This window comes from Montipora foliosa, chromosome 9, assembly GCF_036669935.1.
Source record: "Montipora foliosa isolate CH-2021 chromosome 9, ASM3666993v2, whole genome shotgun sequence".
Classification (NCBI taxonomy): Eukaryota; Metazoa; Cnidaria; class Anthozoa; order Scleractinia; family Acroporidae; genus Montipora; species Montipora foliosa.
Genome location: NC_090877.1, coordinates 44056723 through 44074704, shown reverse-complemented (window position 1 = coordinate 44074704; position 17982 = coordinate 44056723). Strand labels below are relative to the sequence as shown.

At 38.7% G+C, this 17982-nt stretch overlaps 2 protein-coding genes and 1 non-coding gene across 4 annotated transcripts in view; all 3 read left to right on the top strand.

Moving 5' to 3' along the window:
* The window catches only part of LOC137970866 (uncharacterized), a 13539-nt gene extending 11054 nt beyond the window's left edge, over positions 1-2485 (top strand). Inside the window, exon 10 of the mRNA XM_068817487.1 lies at positions 979-2485. Coding sequence (XP_068673588.1) covers positions 979-1493 — 515 coding nt within the window. The 3' untranslated portion in view covers positions 1494-2485. The remainder of the gene's footprint in view (positions 1-978) is intronic.
* A 1919-nt stretch (positions 2486-4404) lies between these two features.
* Positions 4405-12180, top strand: LOC137970518 (uncharacterized). 2 transcript variants are annotated; one of them, XM_068817039.1, is made up of 5 exons: positions 4413-4768; positions 7687-7741; positions 8920-8985; positions 10329-10451; positions 12041-12180. In XM_068817039.1, exons 1-5 carry the CDS (start codon positions 4607-4609, stop codon positions 12142-12144), a joined length of 510 nt encoding a protein of 169 aa, XP_068673140.1. In that variant the 5' UTR covers positions 4413-4606; the 3' UTR covers positions 12145-12180. The 2 variants fall into 2 exon arrangements, with proteins under 2 accessions (XP_068673141.1, XP_068673140.1); XM_068817040.1 differs by lacking the exon at positions 8920-8985 and having other exon boundaries at positions 4405-4768.
* A 5574-nt stretch (positions 12181-17754) lies between these two features.
* Positions 17755-17827, top strand: Trnav-cac (transfer RNA valine (anticodon CAC)). The gene has a single exon. It is a non-coding gene; the product is annotated as a tRNA-Val (tRNA).
* The last annotated feature ends 155 nt before the right edge of the window (positions 17828-17982 follow it).

Sequence of the window (17982 nt, the reverse complement as noted above, 5' to 3'; positions counted from 1 at the left end):
CTTAGCGTTTCTTTTAACAGTGACGCTGTAATTTTCTTGTCTTGTTTTTTATGCAAAAATTCTTGTTTTGTGTTTTTAGTAAGTATCTCATTAGCCTCTTTTGGAATTGTAAATAAAGATATGAAGCAACAACTTTTCCTAAGCTTAACGTTAATTTTAATTGTGAAATTTACGGCGGGTCTAATTTGCAGGTCGCAGGTCGCAGGTCGCAGGTCGCAGGTCGCGGGTTGCAGGTCATTGTTTCACCAATACAGAGAGTATCCTAAACATTCTTAAAAGCTAACCTTAGGCCTAATTAGGCTTAAACACAAGTTTTTAGGCCTAAGGTTAGCTTTAAAGAATGTTTAGGATACGTTCTGTATTGGTGAAACAATGACCTGCAACCCGCGACCTGCGACCTGCAAATTAGACCCGCCGTGAAATTTATGTTCAGCGTTAAAATTAAACCATTAAGCTTGGTTTTAACTAGCGACGGAAGCATAAGCACAAGCATAAGCATAAGCACAAGCATATAGAGGATAATTTTATGTTCGAGAGGCAAGAACTATAATCTCACGAGTTAGCGCAGCGAACAAGTGGGATGTTGTTCTTTCCTCGAGAACATAAAATCCATTTCTTCGAGCTAACGTGTAATTTTCTTTTTTCTTTTTTTACTCACCATTTTCCTTTCTAACACCGAGCACAAACTTTACCGCAAATTCTTGCAGCTCGGCGGCAGGAATTTGTTTAATCTTCACTTGCAAGGAACTCCTTGGATAATTTTAAGTTGTATGAAGTTTTATTCTTCGCAAGCGCAGTAGACACACTAATTGAAGGATATTGCTTCAGCTCTGGCTAGCACCAGTTACCAAGTAAAACAGATTGGCAAGGGCACGTGAGTTTTTCTGTTTCGAGACTTGCAGCAGACTGCCATTAAACTTTGCCTCGACGTATTAGTTAACTTTCCTCACATTGTTTCTTCTGATTTTGTGTCACTAGGTTACGAGTACGCCGCGTTCATTGTATTCAGCTACGACGACAGGGAATGGATGCAGAAGATTCTTCACCTTTTGGAAGAACAACATCTCATGAAGTGCTGTGTACACTTCAGAGACTTTCAAGGTGGTGTACCGTTCGTTGAAGAAATGGCTAGATGTATCAACAACAGTCAAAAAGTCCTAGTCTTATTTTCAAAACATTTCTTGAAAAGCAAGTTCGGCGATTACGAGATGAAGCTAGCCATTCATCGAATGGCACAAAAGCGGGACGACTGTTTGGTGATCATCAAAATCGATGATGTGGATCGTAATAATCTACCTCCAGAACTTATCTCCAATAGCTTTATCGACTGCACGAGTCCCTTGGAACGACCCTTCTGGAAGTCAAAGGTACTCAAACTCTTCGGCCGACCTCGATCCACGAGTGAGTGGATCAGCGACAATAATAACGAGATTACAGTAAGACCAGCCTTTCTGAGAAATTGGAGCATTGAGACCCAGATATCAACAGTGTAACGTAAATATCTCTGATCGTTGTTGTTGGAAACACAAGCGGCTCAATGTCACAAAATGTTGGAGTGCATTTTTGAAAGTTCCTTGCGATTTGGTGAGGACAAGGTTTGCATATGTCCCCTGAATATGACGGATACCTTGGAATTGGACTTCACAATGAACAACCGTTAGGCAAGCGACCGTAGACGGTATACGTTGGATAAAGCTAGTAAAACAAAGCGGAAAACAAAATCAGGAGCCGATGCAAAGATAAGGTTGTTTTAATTTGTGTGCTAACGATTTCCCCTGGCCAAGTTGCTCTTTTCACGCCCAATGGCTATTTGCATTGAAGAATTTATATTTAACAAGATGTCGACCCGAAAAGTAACGTAATATGAACTCGATTGCGAGATCATTCTAAAATGCAAGACAAAAAAACAAAGGTCCTCGAGCGCATCAAATTGCTAACAGATGACGCTTGCTACAAAATTAATGATTTTGGAAACTGAGTTACTGTAGTTAGGCTCAGTCTAGGAAATTGCAAAAACAACGCAAAACGGACAGCATTGGTCCGACGTATTTTCCTTTAATTGCTGTGCATCCCCAGAAAAGAAGAGTTGAATGCGGAGAATTATCAAGACTTGGAAATACTTTAAAACAACAACAATAAAATAAATAAATAAATAAATAATCACCTGAAAAGACTTGTGATGGAATTGTCGTCCTCTTTGGTGGATACAGCGTGGATTTCAAGCTGCTGCCTGGCTAAAATGAAAAAAATGAGCATCCATATAAACCGCAAATGGTTTTCGAATACAAGCTGACACGGCCATATCCCCAATCCTGCTTAGACCGGAGGGGACCTCAAATAAACTGGAGTTGCGCGTAAAACTAAAAAATCAACGCTCATATATAAGGACACCAATTTGGGGTAGCTAGGGCTTTTTCACCACTAAAACATTCCTTTCTGCTCACAAGTAAAACCGGTAACCTGTTAATAAAGACAGGAACTCATGACCAGAAGTCTATTTTACTCCAATACTACATTGTAGGTTTGTATTAAGGAGGCTCGAAAGGGTTTCAACACTTAGAAGACTCTCTGTTTAGATCGAACAACGCTACAACACTGTGTGACATAACAGCAATGTTATGGTACCATATGAAACACCGATTATTTTCAAACAAGATGTGATCATTATTGCGATGTAATAAGTTACCTTGGCAACGGGAAAGCCCAGCAAAACACCCTATATTTTGGATTTAGTTGCTCATATCTCAAAAACGAACTCGGTGACTCCCCTTTTTAATTGCTGAAAAGCGATTAGAAGGCCATGGTAAAACTTTCAGCAAGGTTTAAATAAATTCTGTCCTGACGATTCAGATCTACCTTAAAAAAGTCACAAAATTAAGGTGGCTCTAAATCCGCTGGCCAGAAATTTTTAAAACTTCGCAGAGAGTTTCATTATGCCCTTGTGATAACTTTTCAGAAATAAAAAATGGGGGTTACCCTGTTAGTTTTTGAGATATAAGCTTCCCCGTTGCCACATTGACATATTACGTCACAATAGTGACTGAATCTTGTTCAGCAATAATTCGTGTTTCATTTGGTACCACAATATTGCCAATACATAATACAACGTTGTGGTGCCGATCCTTCTAATGAGAGCATCATTTGGAAGCGATGAAACTGGTTCGAGCCTCCTTAAAGGCCTGGCCAAACCCTCGCAACATTTCAACACAACATCTTGCAACGTTGTTGGGCACAACCTGTTGCATACGTTTGGCAAACCCTGTTGCGATATGTTGCAACATGTTGGATGATGTTATATCAAATTTGAAAATGGTCAAGTTTTTCGTGCAACATTTTGGATGTTGCATGATGTTGTACTCGTTTCGCCACGTTCACGCAACATTGTTGCACTAGGGCATGCGTGTTAGGTCCACTTGTTGCGCGCCAGTGGCTTGGGGCACAAAAACATCGACATGTTGCGTTGAAAATGTCGAAAATGTTGCGTACGTTTGGCCAGCCCGTTCAACACATGTCGCAACATCTTGCAGCATTGCGTTGAAATGTTACGAGCGTTTGGCCAGGCCTTAACGCCCGGGCAAAAGAACGGCCTCAACATCTGTTTCAATACCCGGTTGATTTTGTTGAACTTTCAACCGTGTTGAAACATGTTGAATCAAAGTTGAGTCGATGTTGCATGAATTTAAAAGCGTTTAAACTTTGCTTCAACAACCATTCAACTTTTCTTTTGTTTTCGCGAATGTTGAATGAAGATGAAGGCGTTTGCCCCACTCTTCAACACAAGGGAGCTTCAGCAACAACGACAGAGACGGAAACGAGAACGTCACAAATTTGCATATTTAGTGAGCAAAAGCAATAGCTTTGCACGCTATGCACGTGCATTTTTCATTTTTGTCCATTTCTTTGCAGTCGTCAGCAAAACAACAACGTGCAATAACCAAATTTAAAGTTTTATATGAAGAACGTCAGCACTTGAGAATAAATTTTCATTCCCCTTCCCCCCCCCCCCCCCCCCCAAATTTAAACGTGACCCATATCGGTTTCATTCTTTAGGGACTGCCACACCATTATTGTCAAGTTAAAAAGCTTAGAATAGCCGCGAAGTGATTACAATAACGCGAATCACGTTCTCCCGGCTATAGTTGGGTATGCGCGGTCCCTCAATGACGTATCTATGTTGAACTTCGTGTCTATACTAAAAACGTACTTCATGTTCATAGTAACAATCGCGTCTGCAGCCTGTGATGGTAAAAGAAAAGCAGTAATTCATCACAAGTAACAGCTAAACTATGGAATTTTTAACTCGCCTCCAAATGATAAGACAATGGGGGCATACCGATCACCCTCTACACCCCCACCTCCTCCTACCGCGGGAGATCAAGGTCCCTGTAATTTACAAACCAATACGTGGGAATAGCATTCATCCAGTCGAGCATTAACAATGCTTATGCTTATTATGCTTGTTTTTCGGTTCATTAAAAATATTCGAGTCTGCATTTTCGACACTTAAGACGACGTATTTCTGCAAATTGCTCTCATCAGGGTCAAATCACAAAACATGGATACAAGACACGACACGCTTGTCGTGCGCGAACCATTTTAGTGAAAAATGCCTGCAAAAACGAAGAAGACCGTTTTGGGGACATTATGTTGTGTTATAATCTTTGTGGCGTGGATTGAAGCAAAGGCAGACAGGCTTTTAACACAACATGAGCATTGTCTTGGCGAATGTCGACTAGCTCAAGGAGAAGGCCTGCAAAGAGAATCACAGGTAAATTGCCGGTGGTGGCCTTCTTGAATATTGTACATGTATGTCATTTGGCAGCAAAAATTGGAATTGACGAGCGTATGTGCGACTACTTTACCAAAAGCCTAAAGATCCAGGCTTGCGTTGACAGATTTAAAAAGGTTAAGAATGGCATGGAAGGAATGCATAGTTTTTCGAATCGATCACGTAGTAAAGTAAAGTAAAGTGAAGTAAAATGCCCAGACAAATGTAAAAGGATACCGTATTGCTCATGTAACGTGTTTACTAACAAACTTGCAATTTTTGTTCAGCCAGACTTGATGATTACGTTTCTAGTTTGCACTTGAAAAAGTACCTTTCCGCGGGTAAAACAAATATGAAAAATCGTTGACAAAATAGTCCGCAAAATTGGTGGGAACGAAGATCGCTTTGCCTTGCAGTATCAGAATGTTAAAAATTTTTCTTTTATTCATGATCAACTAATTCCATTTACTGATTTATTATGATGAAACATCTGTTTCAATATTAACATTTGCATGAGTGCGAACAGCAATTCAGTTCCACATGAGAAAAATACTTTTAAATGTTTCAGATTGGACCAATTCAATTTTCCATTTTGATTTTTAAGGAGATTAAATTCTCTTTCTAAGATTTCGATGCCTTATGCCGATCTTTCTAGACGAAGCCCTGAGGCAAAACGCTTTGTTTGTATTTTAGAAAGCCCCTCCATCAGATTAACATTCAAAGCACGCCTCTTATTGTAGAACAAGCCAATGGTCCCTAAAACCTTAGTTTCTAAATTTCAATAGCTCGGAAACTGGCCGGAATCGAGGTTTCAAGCCAATATAATTGACTGTTGGCTTCCGTAACTACGTATACTGCAGTTTATTACTTATCATTTCAATTATTACAAACGGCCGATAATAACCCTCTCTAAGACTTATCGAACGGCAGAATTTTGACGAGTAAAATATGGAACATGAGTTGTTGGACTACTGCTTCCGGCTAAGCAGTAACCTGCATATCAGTACCGCGGTTAACGGCTCTAGCATTTCTAAATCTCTTATTTTCAGAGAACTTGTAACTGATCTAACAGAGTCCAATTCTTGTAATTTAAAATCAGCCAGGAAAAAAATATACGCAACCGATCAAATGGGAGGAATGTTCACGCTCTGCCGGATGCTAATAATCCCTTCTTCCGCCAAGGTTAAAGCAAAATCTTCATTCTTGAACGTTTCGATAGGCACGGCCATCTGAAAAAGCAATAAAGGCATGAAACTTTCCTGTTGGAAAGAAAAAAAAAACATTGTTTTTGTAATGATAGGAAACGAAAGTTCAATGTCTATGCCTCATTAATAGGTTAACCAGAAGAATTTGAAGAAGTTGACAACGGAACCCTATTTGGATTGCCTCTAAGGGTCTATTCATTAAAGCCGACGATTGTTTTCGTCAAAAAAAAAATCGTTTTCTCATTTTTAGCGCCGATCTCGGAGAAAACGGCTGGAAGATTGTTTTAGCGGAGCGCGAGCCAAACATCTTCAGCTATCCTAGCCACTCCGAACTTTAGCGCTGCGTGCTCCCTTAATTTGGCTACACGCTTTTTCAAGCTACCATAGTGATTGGAACGAAATCGTTAGTAGTTACGCTAGTAGTAAAAGTACTTCGCATTCAGTTCAATAATATGTGTCTCAATTCTTACTGGATTTCCAAGAATGTTCCAACCTTAATTTTGCTTTCAGTCGCGGTCTGTTTGCCAAATCGTTTGGCTCAAGGCCACAAAAATGCAAGTACGAAACTGCATATAAGTTAATTCAAAACCAAGATAATTTATCTCGATGTTCATTTTAATGCTATATTCGGGAAACGTTATTACTAAAGGCGTTCAGTTTTTTGTTTCTTTGCAAAAGAATTCTTGTTTTCTTTCCATGATCAATGAGGCTTACAAGCATAAAGTTATTGGAGCAAATGGAATTATAAAGAGGGTTAGAAATGTTACTGTGAAAAGCCCAATTGCAAACAAACGCATAAAAAAACTATAGACTTGCACAATACAACAGTCGAAGAAACTAAGGCTGTATGATAGGGAAACTTACCAAAGCCGTTTCTTTTTAATTTTTCTTTCCTAGCTTGTTTTTTTTTTTCTCGGCACAAACTTACTTGTTTTTCCCATGTTCAACGGGGCATACAAGCATTTTAATGACCAGTCATAGTGGAGCAAAATAAAATTTGAGTCTAGCCAAATTCCTTTTTTTACCTTACACCTAAGCAACTGACTAAATTTGCACTCAGTACAACAGTCCGAAAGAAACCGAGATTTTTAGCTGTTCCGTCACTGTATTTCCCCGCAGCTCATGATCTATCATGAGCTGGAAATGTTATTTTTAATTAATTGTTTTGTCATAATTAATCCACAGAGAGAGAGGAAGCTGTAATTTACACAGATATTGAAAGAATGCATTCACTCATCAGAACTATTTAATAGCATTTATCTATTTATGAAGTAAAAATTAACTTTTCAAGTTATTTAGTTGGGCATATATCTAACGTTATAATGATTGGTAGTATACATACGACACCAGCTAAGACATTGTTTTTGTGCGTTCTGATTGTTTTTAATCAATATTAGTTTTTTTTTATCAAAGTCGAAGTGATCAGAAAAAAATGATATTCCGAGTAAGTGAAATTCCGGTTAGCGTAACCTTAAATTTTCGACTTGGGAAGAAAAACTAACTTTTTCCGTTCGTTTGTTGTTCATCCTGTACGGTATGTAATAAAATGATACTTTTTAGTACCTCAGTATCAGTGAATAATTGTTAAATGACGGTGAACTAGAACTACATATATAAAATGTTAATTATGGATATAGATTACCAATGAAACATGATACAAAATGAATCCTCCGAATACAAAAAAACTGAAAATGCTTTGGTTTTATTTTGCAGATAAATCATGACGTGTTCACTTCATGCAATCGTAAATGCCTCCTTAGAAGAAAACGTGCGTATTTTGAAATTGATAGAATATTTGTTCATAAATCTTCAACAAGTTTTTTTTACAGACCGACTATATCTTTTGCGCCTTCACAAAGGTGTCATTTAAAATTTATAGTTATCGAACAAGGAAGTGATAAGGTTTGCTATCTTGAGTAAAAACTGAGTAATATGTATACAAACGTTTTGAACCCCCTTCCACACGTATCCTGATATTTTCGAAAACGGAGACTTTTTTCTCCGTTCAGTTGCCTCACGTCCACGCGAATACGGCGTTTTCAGGGCGCCGAAAAGGAAGGTTTTCAAAACGCGCTCCGTTCTTCAAAAATATTCGGATACGTGAGGATGGCGCCTTAAAATTCTACAACAGAACTTTTAATTAAGCATGACGTCAAAATGGGCCTAGGCAGGTTTGATTCCCTAAACCAAGAAATACACTCATTATTAGTCTCCTAACGTAGTCTTGTTAGGATCAAACATTATTCTTCGGGAAACGATGACAACACGCCAACAGGGCACTATTTTGGCCGCATGACTCAATATAACGCCGATAGAGTGACAGAGATTTTGGAGACCCGACGCTACCTATGGTGCCAGGGGTTTCGGGATGAAAAAAGAAGTGGTTATGGTCTGTCAGTACACTATTTTCTAAATATTAACATCCATCCTGAGACATTTTTGTAGCTTCTCTGATCTTCACAAGCGATAATCGGCATCATTAACTCAAAAATACCTCTTATACAATTATGATCAAAGTAGCGGAGAGAGAATCCGCCTTCCACCACTTTAACTCGGAATCGATTCCCGGATTTGACGTCGCAGGAGGGCTGGCCTTGTTCGTAAACATCTCATCTCCGCGGAGTGGAGGTTTTTCTCTATTGCAGTCTTCGTTGCAGTTTTTCCTTTCAATAAAAAGTCATATTTTTTTACCCTTTATAATATTATTAATATTTAATTTAACACCGTAATATGTTGTTGTTATTATTATTATTATTATTATTATTATTATTATTATTATTATTATTGTTATTATTATTATCTTTTATTTTTTTTGTCCTATTATAATTAGTATTATTAATATAATATAATATATAATATAATAATATATCTTTTTAACATTTATAATGGGATTTTTAGTCTCCTTAAACTCAAAATGATTGTTATTGTTTCATTTAATTTTGGCAGCTCATCGCATCTGGAATGTAAAAGCCAGGAAACGTCGCCAAATTAACTCAATTCAACGGGCCCCTGGTAAGTTTGCGAGTTTCTTTCATTTGAGGTGAATGAAATATCGGAAGGAAGAGTAACATCCGGGAGGATGGCAACGACTACAGCAACTGAAAAGCGACAGAACAATTATTTTGGATAAGGAAAATAACCGTGTAGTTCGAGCAGCACGCATATTTTAAAACAATTTTTTGCAGTACTCTCCAAAGAGACAACTTGTAGTACTGAACCATGTATTGATGTTTCGACGACAAAGGGTGCAATGGAATCGTTTACTCTTTATGTTTAAATCCGTTGGTTCTAACCGAATCATAGGGTAGTTCGCCCATATTATGCAACGTTGACTAGGTGGAATAATCCCAAAATATTTTTAAGACAACGAAAAAGTGCTCTCACAACTACGCCACCCCTTCTAAAACTATAAACGCTATGCTTTTGCTAGCACTGGCGCACAAATCATCAGAAAGAAGGTGAATTAACTCTTGAGAATATACAGACATTCTCGTCACCAGAGCCTCGGATCTTATGCGGTTGATCTGAGGCTCCGGGAAAATCTATGTAGGAGCACATGCGGCGTAGGGTTGTAATATCCAAAAATTGGCCATTTGAATCTCACGTTTCCTGCTCACTCCTCGTGCTAACATGAATGCACCAATCAAAGACGCTTTTCATTGTTCTTCACGAAAACCAACGAGAAGACACCTTGTTTCACCAGGGTTCCCCAGAGCTCTTCTCTGCCTCAGTCATTAGATGCGCAAATATAAGAGAAGAGCTCTGGGGTCGAGATGGAATATACAGAGTAAAAATCAGCACCTTATAAAATAAAGTTGATAAACTGATTAAGAGAATTATATTTATTCACTTAATTGAAGTCTTTTTGAAGTCTTTTCGCCATCATGTTAGCTGTAAAATTAAACTTTTTCAAAGTTCCACCTGCATGCAGCAGAATTGCAGCAGAATTTTGTTTGAACAGAGACCTTTATGTGGATCCATTTCCCACCAGTTTTCTTTTGGAATTCTCATTACACACTGTCAAAACATTGACACTGGTATCGTTCGAAGTTGTGCCTCTTCTCCAAAATTCCATTCTACATTGGCATTAAAGCAGCTGCAGAAGAAAAAACTCTGAGGAAACGATGCCCTGAAACAAAGGATAAATCTGTTGTCTTTGTGCCGATCTCAACACTACCCAACTCGTTTACAAAGGTACCTGACCACGTGCACTATCAATGGATCTTTAGCACAGCATTGGGTTCTTTCGTTTCTGCCTTCACCGTTAACATGGTGATGGAGATGTGGAACAAAGAGCTCAGTCTTTTCAAGTTGAAATAATAACTTTTTCAAGCGTATTTGTGGTTGTCTTGCAGTGTGCCCTGTACCAGAACCGTCCATGGAATGGCATCCGACACGTACAAGTATTAAAGCAGCCATTTTCCAATATGAAAACTCCGACGACTGGTTTCTCAATGTAACGTGGCCACCCATGAATGGTAAGTGATTTAGTTCTACAAACGCTATTTAAACTAGATTGAAACTTGATGCTTGCAAGAAACAATAGGCCTTTTGCAACAAACGATCACATGGTACAAAATCCGCCATGCTGGAGGGCAAGCTCATTATTATTCACCCACTGGGACATTAAAACAAAGAGACCTGAACCAGTCAAGCTTGACTGGCCTTTTACAGAATTCAGTTAAAGTGCTACTATGACCAAAAAATCAATTCTATTTTTCTTTGGATTTCAAAGCTATATTAACGAAACACTAAGTGACCCAAGGTTTAAGCCCTGATTTCAAAGAGATACGTGCTTATTTTGACTGGAATTTTCCTATTTAATGGTCCGCCATTTATTCAGGGAGCTGGATCGAGGAGAAAATGACGTCAGAGTTTTAAGAATGCAATGCGTGTGTACGCGGCTGAATTGATATGCAGCATGGGAGTTTCGGGCTTTCAGAATTTTGAGCTCGAGTTTGTATAAATTATATAGTTAGCTGGATTGAGGGTGATAATCATTTTCTAGGTTAATATGGTCCATGGAAGACTTTTAAACGCGTGTTTTGCATATATAATAAGCTGCAATTACACGCTGAAAGTTCAAGGCTAGTGAGTAAATGACGTCACTTTTCCCTGGATCAAACCTTCTGAAGTCCGATCGGTCAGTTTTGAACACTCAAAGTAAACAGCCTTTGGATAAAAACCAAAGCTCAAAAGTTTTGCCTCTGAGGTGTTAAAAACAAACACATTTTCAAAATCTGAAGAAAAAAAGAAAGAGACAGTTTTTTTTAATCTTTGTAGCAATCACACGAGGCAAATCAAATGTATTTGCTGAATAGATTAGCCAGTCTTTCTTTGTCGCATAAAAGTTCGGCAGTAATCAACACCAGGAAGTAAAAATTCAGATGAAATGATGTCACGCAAAAATTGCTCGTGTGGACACTTGCTCAGTAATACTGTTTTTATGTGAGTCGCTATTCCTGGCGCGTAACAACAAAGATATTTGGAAAAATAGCCATCACATTCCAAAAACACACCAGTAAATATGTTAACGAAAGCTACTCTAACACTGAGACTGCCAAATAAGATCAAGTTGTTCGCGGTGTGTGCGAGGCGTGCACAATGGCACCGACATTCACAGAAAAGTAGTTCAGTCCTATTGCCGAACTGAATTGGTTTTGTTTACGAGAAAATAATCCAAAAAACGGCCATTTACCTCCAGTCATTTTGCGAGTTTAAGGTACATTACGGAGGGAAAAGACCACCCTTTCAATTGGAGTTCCAAGTCCATGTCACCCTGCTGAGGTCCCTTCAACAGGGACCGCAGAGACCTTTTTAAAGTAGTACATCTAAAAGACAAACAAACATCAAATTCATTATGATGAAGACTAGCTGAGTCGAAAGCTCAATTTGTTTTCCTTATCAGTGTAGTTTCAACAACTTCATTATCAGTGATATCAAGCACTAAGAGGTTATCGCTACAGAACTACCAGCAACCCCCCCCCCCCCCCCCCTCAGTCCACCCTTTCAATCAGAAGGACACAAAAAAATTATTTCAGTAACAATTCTGCGTATAAAATTTTAGATTCGATAGGTACCTGGAAAAACATTGTCTTTCGACTGAAAGTGGATACTAATGACAGCGGCGTCGACATGGACTGTTACATATTACCAAAAGTAAGTGGATAAGTATTTAGAACGTTCCAAATCATTCAAGATAACATCAACATTCCGAAACGGTCAGCCTCCGTGCCTCATCAGCAATGAAAAAGGAGTAGTCACAATCGCGTGACCTTCGTTTTTTTGAGCAAAAGAGGTGGGTCCTGAAGAGGGGGTGCCAATCCCATTTCTCAGCCCAATTTCTTTCCGAATCCCATTTCCCAGCTTCAAAATCCCATTCCCACTGGCATTATGCAGGAAAATCCCACTGTTCTACATAACCAGCTCTTTTGTTTTTACATCGCGACATTTTTTGAAATTGAGACTGGATACCTCTTTCGAAAACAACCCCGAACGATGTCCCGAAAGATTCACGGATATATTAAGGTGGTAATTTAAACTTTTATTTTCTTTGAAGGTTAAGCCTTAAAACAACATCAACACAACTTTTAAAATTAGATTTCCATTCTTTTTTTTTTAATAAGGGCCAAAAAAAACAATCTTAAAAAAAAAACCTAAAGTAACATTTATAAAAACGTCTATTTCTTTTATGAAGAAATTGTCAGGATTTGGATATAAAAAAATATCTATTGTAAACAAAGGCTGCAAAATGAGTCGATCTCTATCCATTGTCTATCCAGAACTGTGTATTATTAACCATGTAATGAGCAAAATACTCTAGAAGAGAACCACTTGTTTGAAATAAGCAACTTTGTTCGGGACCATCATCGCTTGCCAAAAATTTTTGTCGTTTCTCCGTAGGCTCGAAATACTCATTGATTTTCTTCGGTTGTTCATTGGCCTTCGGCGGATTACAATTATGAACTCGCCGGAAGTATTCTAAATGACCTGCGGCAGTCCCTTTTACAGTCGTCCAATTTCGGAGATTTCCCACATTCGTAGGCATTCAATTCTTGTTTCCATCTTTCGACAGCCTTGTGTCGTTTGTCTGTAACAGCAATTCTCTCAACCTGAAAAGCGTTTTTGGCAAATTTTCTTGTTTGTCACTCTCAGAGTCAGTGGATTTATTTACGATCTTTTCCCTGTGGCAGTTGCTTTCCTGACGAGATACATGACCGTGGGGCTTCCGTTCCTGGCACGCTTGGCAATCTCTGTTTAAACACGATCTTTACAGGTCTTACAGAGCCCTTTCTGAAACATGACTTGGCGTTGAATCACCTTGACAGACAATGAAGTGCACGAAGCCCTCTGGAACATTTCCAATTTTTTCTTTAGTTCTAAACATACAGGGGCTTTTGCTGAGATTCCTCCTTTAGTGAAATCGATGTAAAACACTTCCACGGCAAAATCTGCAAATCCTCTGCGTCTACTCTATTCATCTAAACCACACATTGTACGAATATTATCTCCACCTGGGTTACTGAACAATCCAACAGTATCGTATAAACTCTTGTTCTTAGGCCATCGTAGCTTGCATGATTAAGAAAATAACACAAACAGCGGTGATAAACATTGTATTCCAACGCATTTTTATAAAACTTGACGTTCGTATGCTAGTCAACACACTATTTACTATTATATATATTTTTCAAAAATTGAAAAGGTCACTTTTATAAAGTGTGTTGACTATCATACGAAACGTCAAGTTTTATAAAAATGCGTTGGAATACAATATTTATCACCCCTGTTTGTGTAATTGCTTAATCCAACAGTAATTCTAGTTTACAGTTCTCGGTGTGAATAACAACATTTGAGCCAAAATATACTTGATTTCCACAACAACGGTGCGAGTTCTGCACGACGAGCCATCTCCTCCCGCCAGTTTGCTTGTACACAAGCGGATACGCATGCTCAGAGACTTTGATTTGGTTGCAACCGCTGTGCACAGTCTGCTGCTTGTCGTTCCTTCCGAAGAGCGAGAAGATTTGACTACGAGAGTCTACGAGATTACTCAAACATATTGACCGCAAGACGAGGGCAAGAATATGGGCATCAAAAACACCAGAAACGTTTTTAATATTTAAAAATATTAAATAACGTTTTCTGGTGTTTTTCAAACCAAGGGAATTATCTAATCGTCGACTGAACACGCTTAAACACAATTATCCGATTCCCATTTCATTTTTTTTTTTCCCAATTCCCAGTGAGCAAATCCCAGTCCCAGTGAGTCAATTAAATTTTCCCAGGGCTAAAACAGACCAATCCCAGTTCCCATTTTACCCCTTCAGGACCCTCAAGAAGAAGTTTTGCTTTAAAAAAGGACGATCAGAGGGTAAAGCCTGTAGATTTACAAAATTGATATCATATGCCTGGCTCACTCTAGGTTTACCATTGCTTGGCTATAAAACATTTCAAAAACTCAAAGAAACCATTTGTCGAGCGACAAAATTTTGTGCAAAACCTGCAAAAATTTTATTTGTCTAACGTTCGCCTTAAATTTCCTCTTTTTTTTGTTGTCAGAGGCCAGACATGTTTTCGTTGCAAATCTCACTGCGTTGAACTATAAATATGACATAACGATATTGCTATAGAGGTACATGGTGGTTTTAAAATTTCTTTTTATTTTTCCTTTTCATAGGTAATTTGTGAAGCATAATAATGTGACTTAGACATGATGTTTACCTTTTGACCTCTGCAGTAGCCCATTGACCTTGAAGCGTTTAAATTCTGGTTCAGAGCTGGAGTTTTCTCCTTATTGGGGTGTAATGTGTTCGAGCATTTTCGCCCGCTTGCCAGCATCCCATCGATCTTATTTTTGTCCATATATTGGGAAAATAAAATTGTTGTCCTAAAATCCCCAGGCTGTGTTCCAAGGGGAAAAGAGTGGCAAGTTACACGGCGTGTATAGTGCACTTGCTCTATTTCAGACCTACAACCCCACCCTTCAAACTGATACTTTAAATGCCTTCACCGAGTTCTTTCACGGAAAACTCAATGGAACCCAACAAAATGACCCGCTTTCCAACTGGTGGTGTTTTATACAAAAATTTGGTTTTTAGCAACGGAAGTTTGATAATGTGAATTGGCCCACGCGTACAGAGATTCTAAAAGCTGACTTTTTCGAGCGTTAGCCGTCGCTCTGACGAAAGGGGCTAACGCTACGAAAACGTCAGCTTTTCAGAAATCTCTGTACGGTGGCCATTCACATTATCCAAACTCCGTTGACTAAAACCAAATTTTTGTTATACTACTTCCCCCCACACCGGACGCAGCACCACAGTTTCTTTAGAAAACTACCACATTCATTCATGTGTGGTTTTATAGCTCCGTTGGGAGAGCATCGGCACCGACATCCGCAGAGCTCAACGGGTTCTTTTACGCTTTTTTGAAGCCACCTTAATTTTAAATAATTAGGTTTGTATAAGAGACAACTTGCTTTTAAATTGTATCTCTCTTTCGATTTATTGGTACGCAGTTCTTGGGAGATGGCCATGGCACAAATCGCTGGCACATTTTAAATGGTTGTCCGATTTCCCGTTCCGTGCATATGGCGAGGGCTACTGAAATTTAAATATCTGATCAATTCAGCTTCAGACAGTGGGAAAAAAACTGTTTTGCTATTCGACGTCACGTCAACTTTTGGCAAAAAACGATTTACTTTAATTTAGTTATACTTCGTCCACTGCTGGCCGCTGTGAACGGAAATGGAAAACAATACGCCCAAATACTTTATAGTATCTGACGTGATGTTTTCGTCGCCGACGTCCGCACGTCGATCTTAAAGGAAGTTTCCATATGGGGGGGAAAAAATCAATTATTAATTGCAATCTATTTTGATGGATAGTAATCAATAATAAGCGATTTAGTATCCTTGTATTGGTTTCATATCAACAAAAATCGATACTCATCTCACCTCACCAAATAGTCTTAATGTGCTACTTGATTATTATTGATTTTTATAGATAATCAATAAACTAATCTGTAATACGTGTATAGTACTTAGGACGCTTTAATGGTAAACTGTAGTAAAATGCTAACAAATTTGAAACATGTAATTTGTGATAATATAAATGCATACGTGAGCAATAAAGTTTTGTGAATGGTTTGTTAATTTCTGACATGGCGCGTTTTATTGAAAGTAACGATAAAACAAAATTTTCATACTCAATAAACTCACTAGTAATCCATAGTTATCAATGATATCGAATAAAAAATCATAATACCCACTCAACTTTTAGGCATTAATTTTTATCGATTTCCAATATCAAATCAATTAATTGTTATATTGAGTATTAATTGATTTTATTTGAATATTGATTTTTCTGTGTGTTTCCTTTCTGTACTCCTAGATGCACAGCCTTCCGTACAATAGCAGCGGGTGGGAGCTTTATATGGTTTACGGTAAGTAAATAAATCACGTTGCCTTGCAGTTGAGACGGGTAGAGTTTGAACAATCCTTTTTTCGAATCATACATTCGATCTCAGGGGGGGGGGGAAACATAGAGCAACGAGCAAGCGTACAACATTCACAAAGTCACTTCTAAAAAGACTCAGACTCAGTTTTAAACGAGTTTATTTATACGTTTCAGCTCGCATGAATGACCTTTTGAATTTCGCCCCAATCCCAAGTGTAACAATGCTACCATTAATTATGGAGGGAAAATCCTTTCCTTTAATCACTCTAAAATAACTCCTCTGAACTGGAAACGCCGTGCAACATATATATAATGCAATTGTTTACTCTCGACCGCCAAGGACTTCCTGCAGACGCCTAATAAAAATATCAAACAACAAACAAAAGTGCTAGTCCTCAGATCAGTTATATGTGACCTGAAGAACCGCCAGGGCGGTGTGAAACGCTTGGCTTCCAAAGCAAAGAAAAGGGATTCTCCTATTTTTTCTTTTCAAAGCTTATCATTAATAGGGTAAACGCGTACATGGTAAACCACTATGATGCCTCCATACTAAACAATAGAGTCTGAATGAATATGATCACAAAATGCCCTCCAAGAAAACATACCAGGATGCTCGCAAGAGAATTGAGGAAGTTATGCAAAATGAAAACAATGGTAATTCCTATTGTAATCGGAACATTTGGAACAGTTCCATAGGATTTAAAAGGAGAGTAAAGAATATTGGTATAGAGACAAAGATAGACGAAGCTTCAGAAAGTGTGGACACTTGACACTTGCTGTTTACCAAGCTTTCCTGGAGTACTGAAGTTCCATTGGACATCCTAAGTGCGAAACCAAGATAATACTAATACTAATTAAAACAATAATATAATAGTAATAATAATAAGCGCAGTGGGCAGCGGCTAGGGTCTGGCATGGGCTCGCCCTAGAATGGCAGTAAGGCGCCTTCCTTCCATCCACTAGCCGGGGTGTGTCACAGTTGGGCCTGTGTTATTACACCCGTAGCCCCCCTCGTCAGGGTAGCGACATTGGCGGTTATGTCGACCAACTCGATACCAGTTCTGGCACTCGGCAGTGATGTCCTCGTCAACTCGGCAGCAGCTCTTGCACCCCGGCAGTGATGTCTTCGTCAACTCGCCAACATCTCTGGCAACAAGCAACAGAAGAATTATTCAGTCGTATCAACTATGTTTTGCCACTGGGAACATGATCTTCTGCCAAGGGACACTTGTGAAGTTTGGATTAATTGAGAGCACAGTGATCCTTTTTAATTTCATACTCCTTAACAATGCGCAAATCTTTTACCTTTCATATAGTCGAGCTTGTTTTCGTAGTGTAGTGGTTATCACGTCCGCCTCACACGCGGAAGGTCGCAGGTTCAAGTCCTGCCGAAAACAAAATGCATTTTTAAGGAACCTATACCTGAAGCCAAACGACCATAACTCGAGGTTTCTTATTTGAAGTCTGCTACACCTTGTTTATTCCAGCCCAACTACCTGCAGTCCCGCATTCTCCAAAGTCCATTGATCATCTGTTTTCAAATCGAAGAAAG

Coding starts and splice junctions, on each gene's coding strand:
- LOC137970518 (XM_068817039.1), top strand. CDS start 4,607: ATGCCTGCAAAAACGAAGAAGACCGTTTTGGGGACATTATGTTGTGTT. Junction 4,769..7,686: donor GCCTGCAAAGAGAATCACAG/GTAAATTGCCGG, acceptor TTTATTTTGCAG/ATAAATCATGACGTGTTCAC. Junction 10,452..12,040: donor AACGTGGCCACCCATGAATG/GTAAGTGATTTA, acceptor ATAAAATTTTAG/ATTCGATAGGTACCTGGAAA.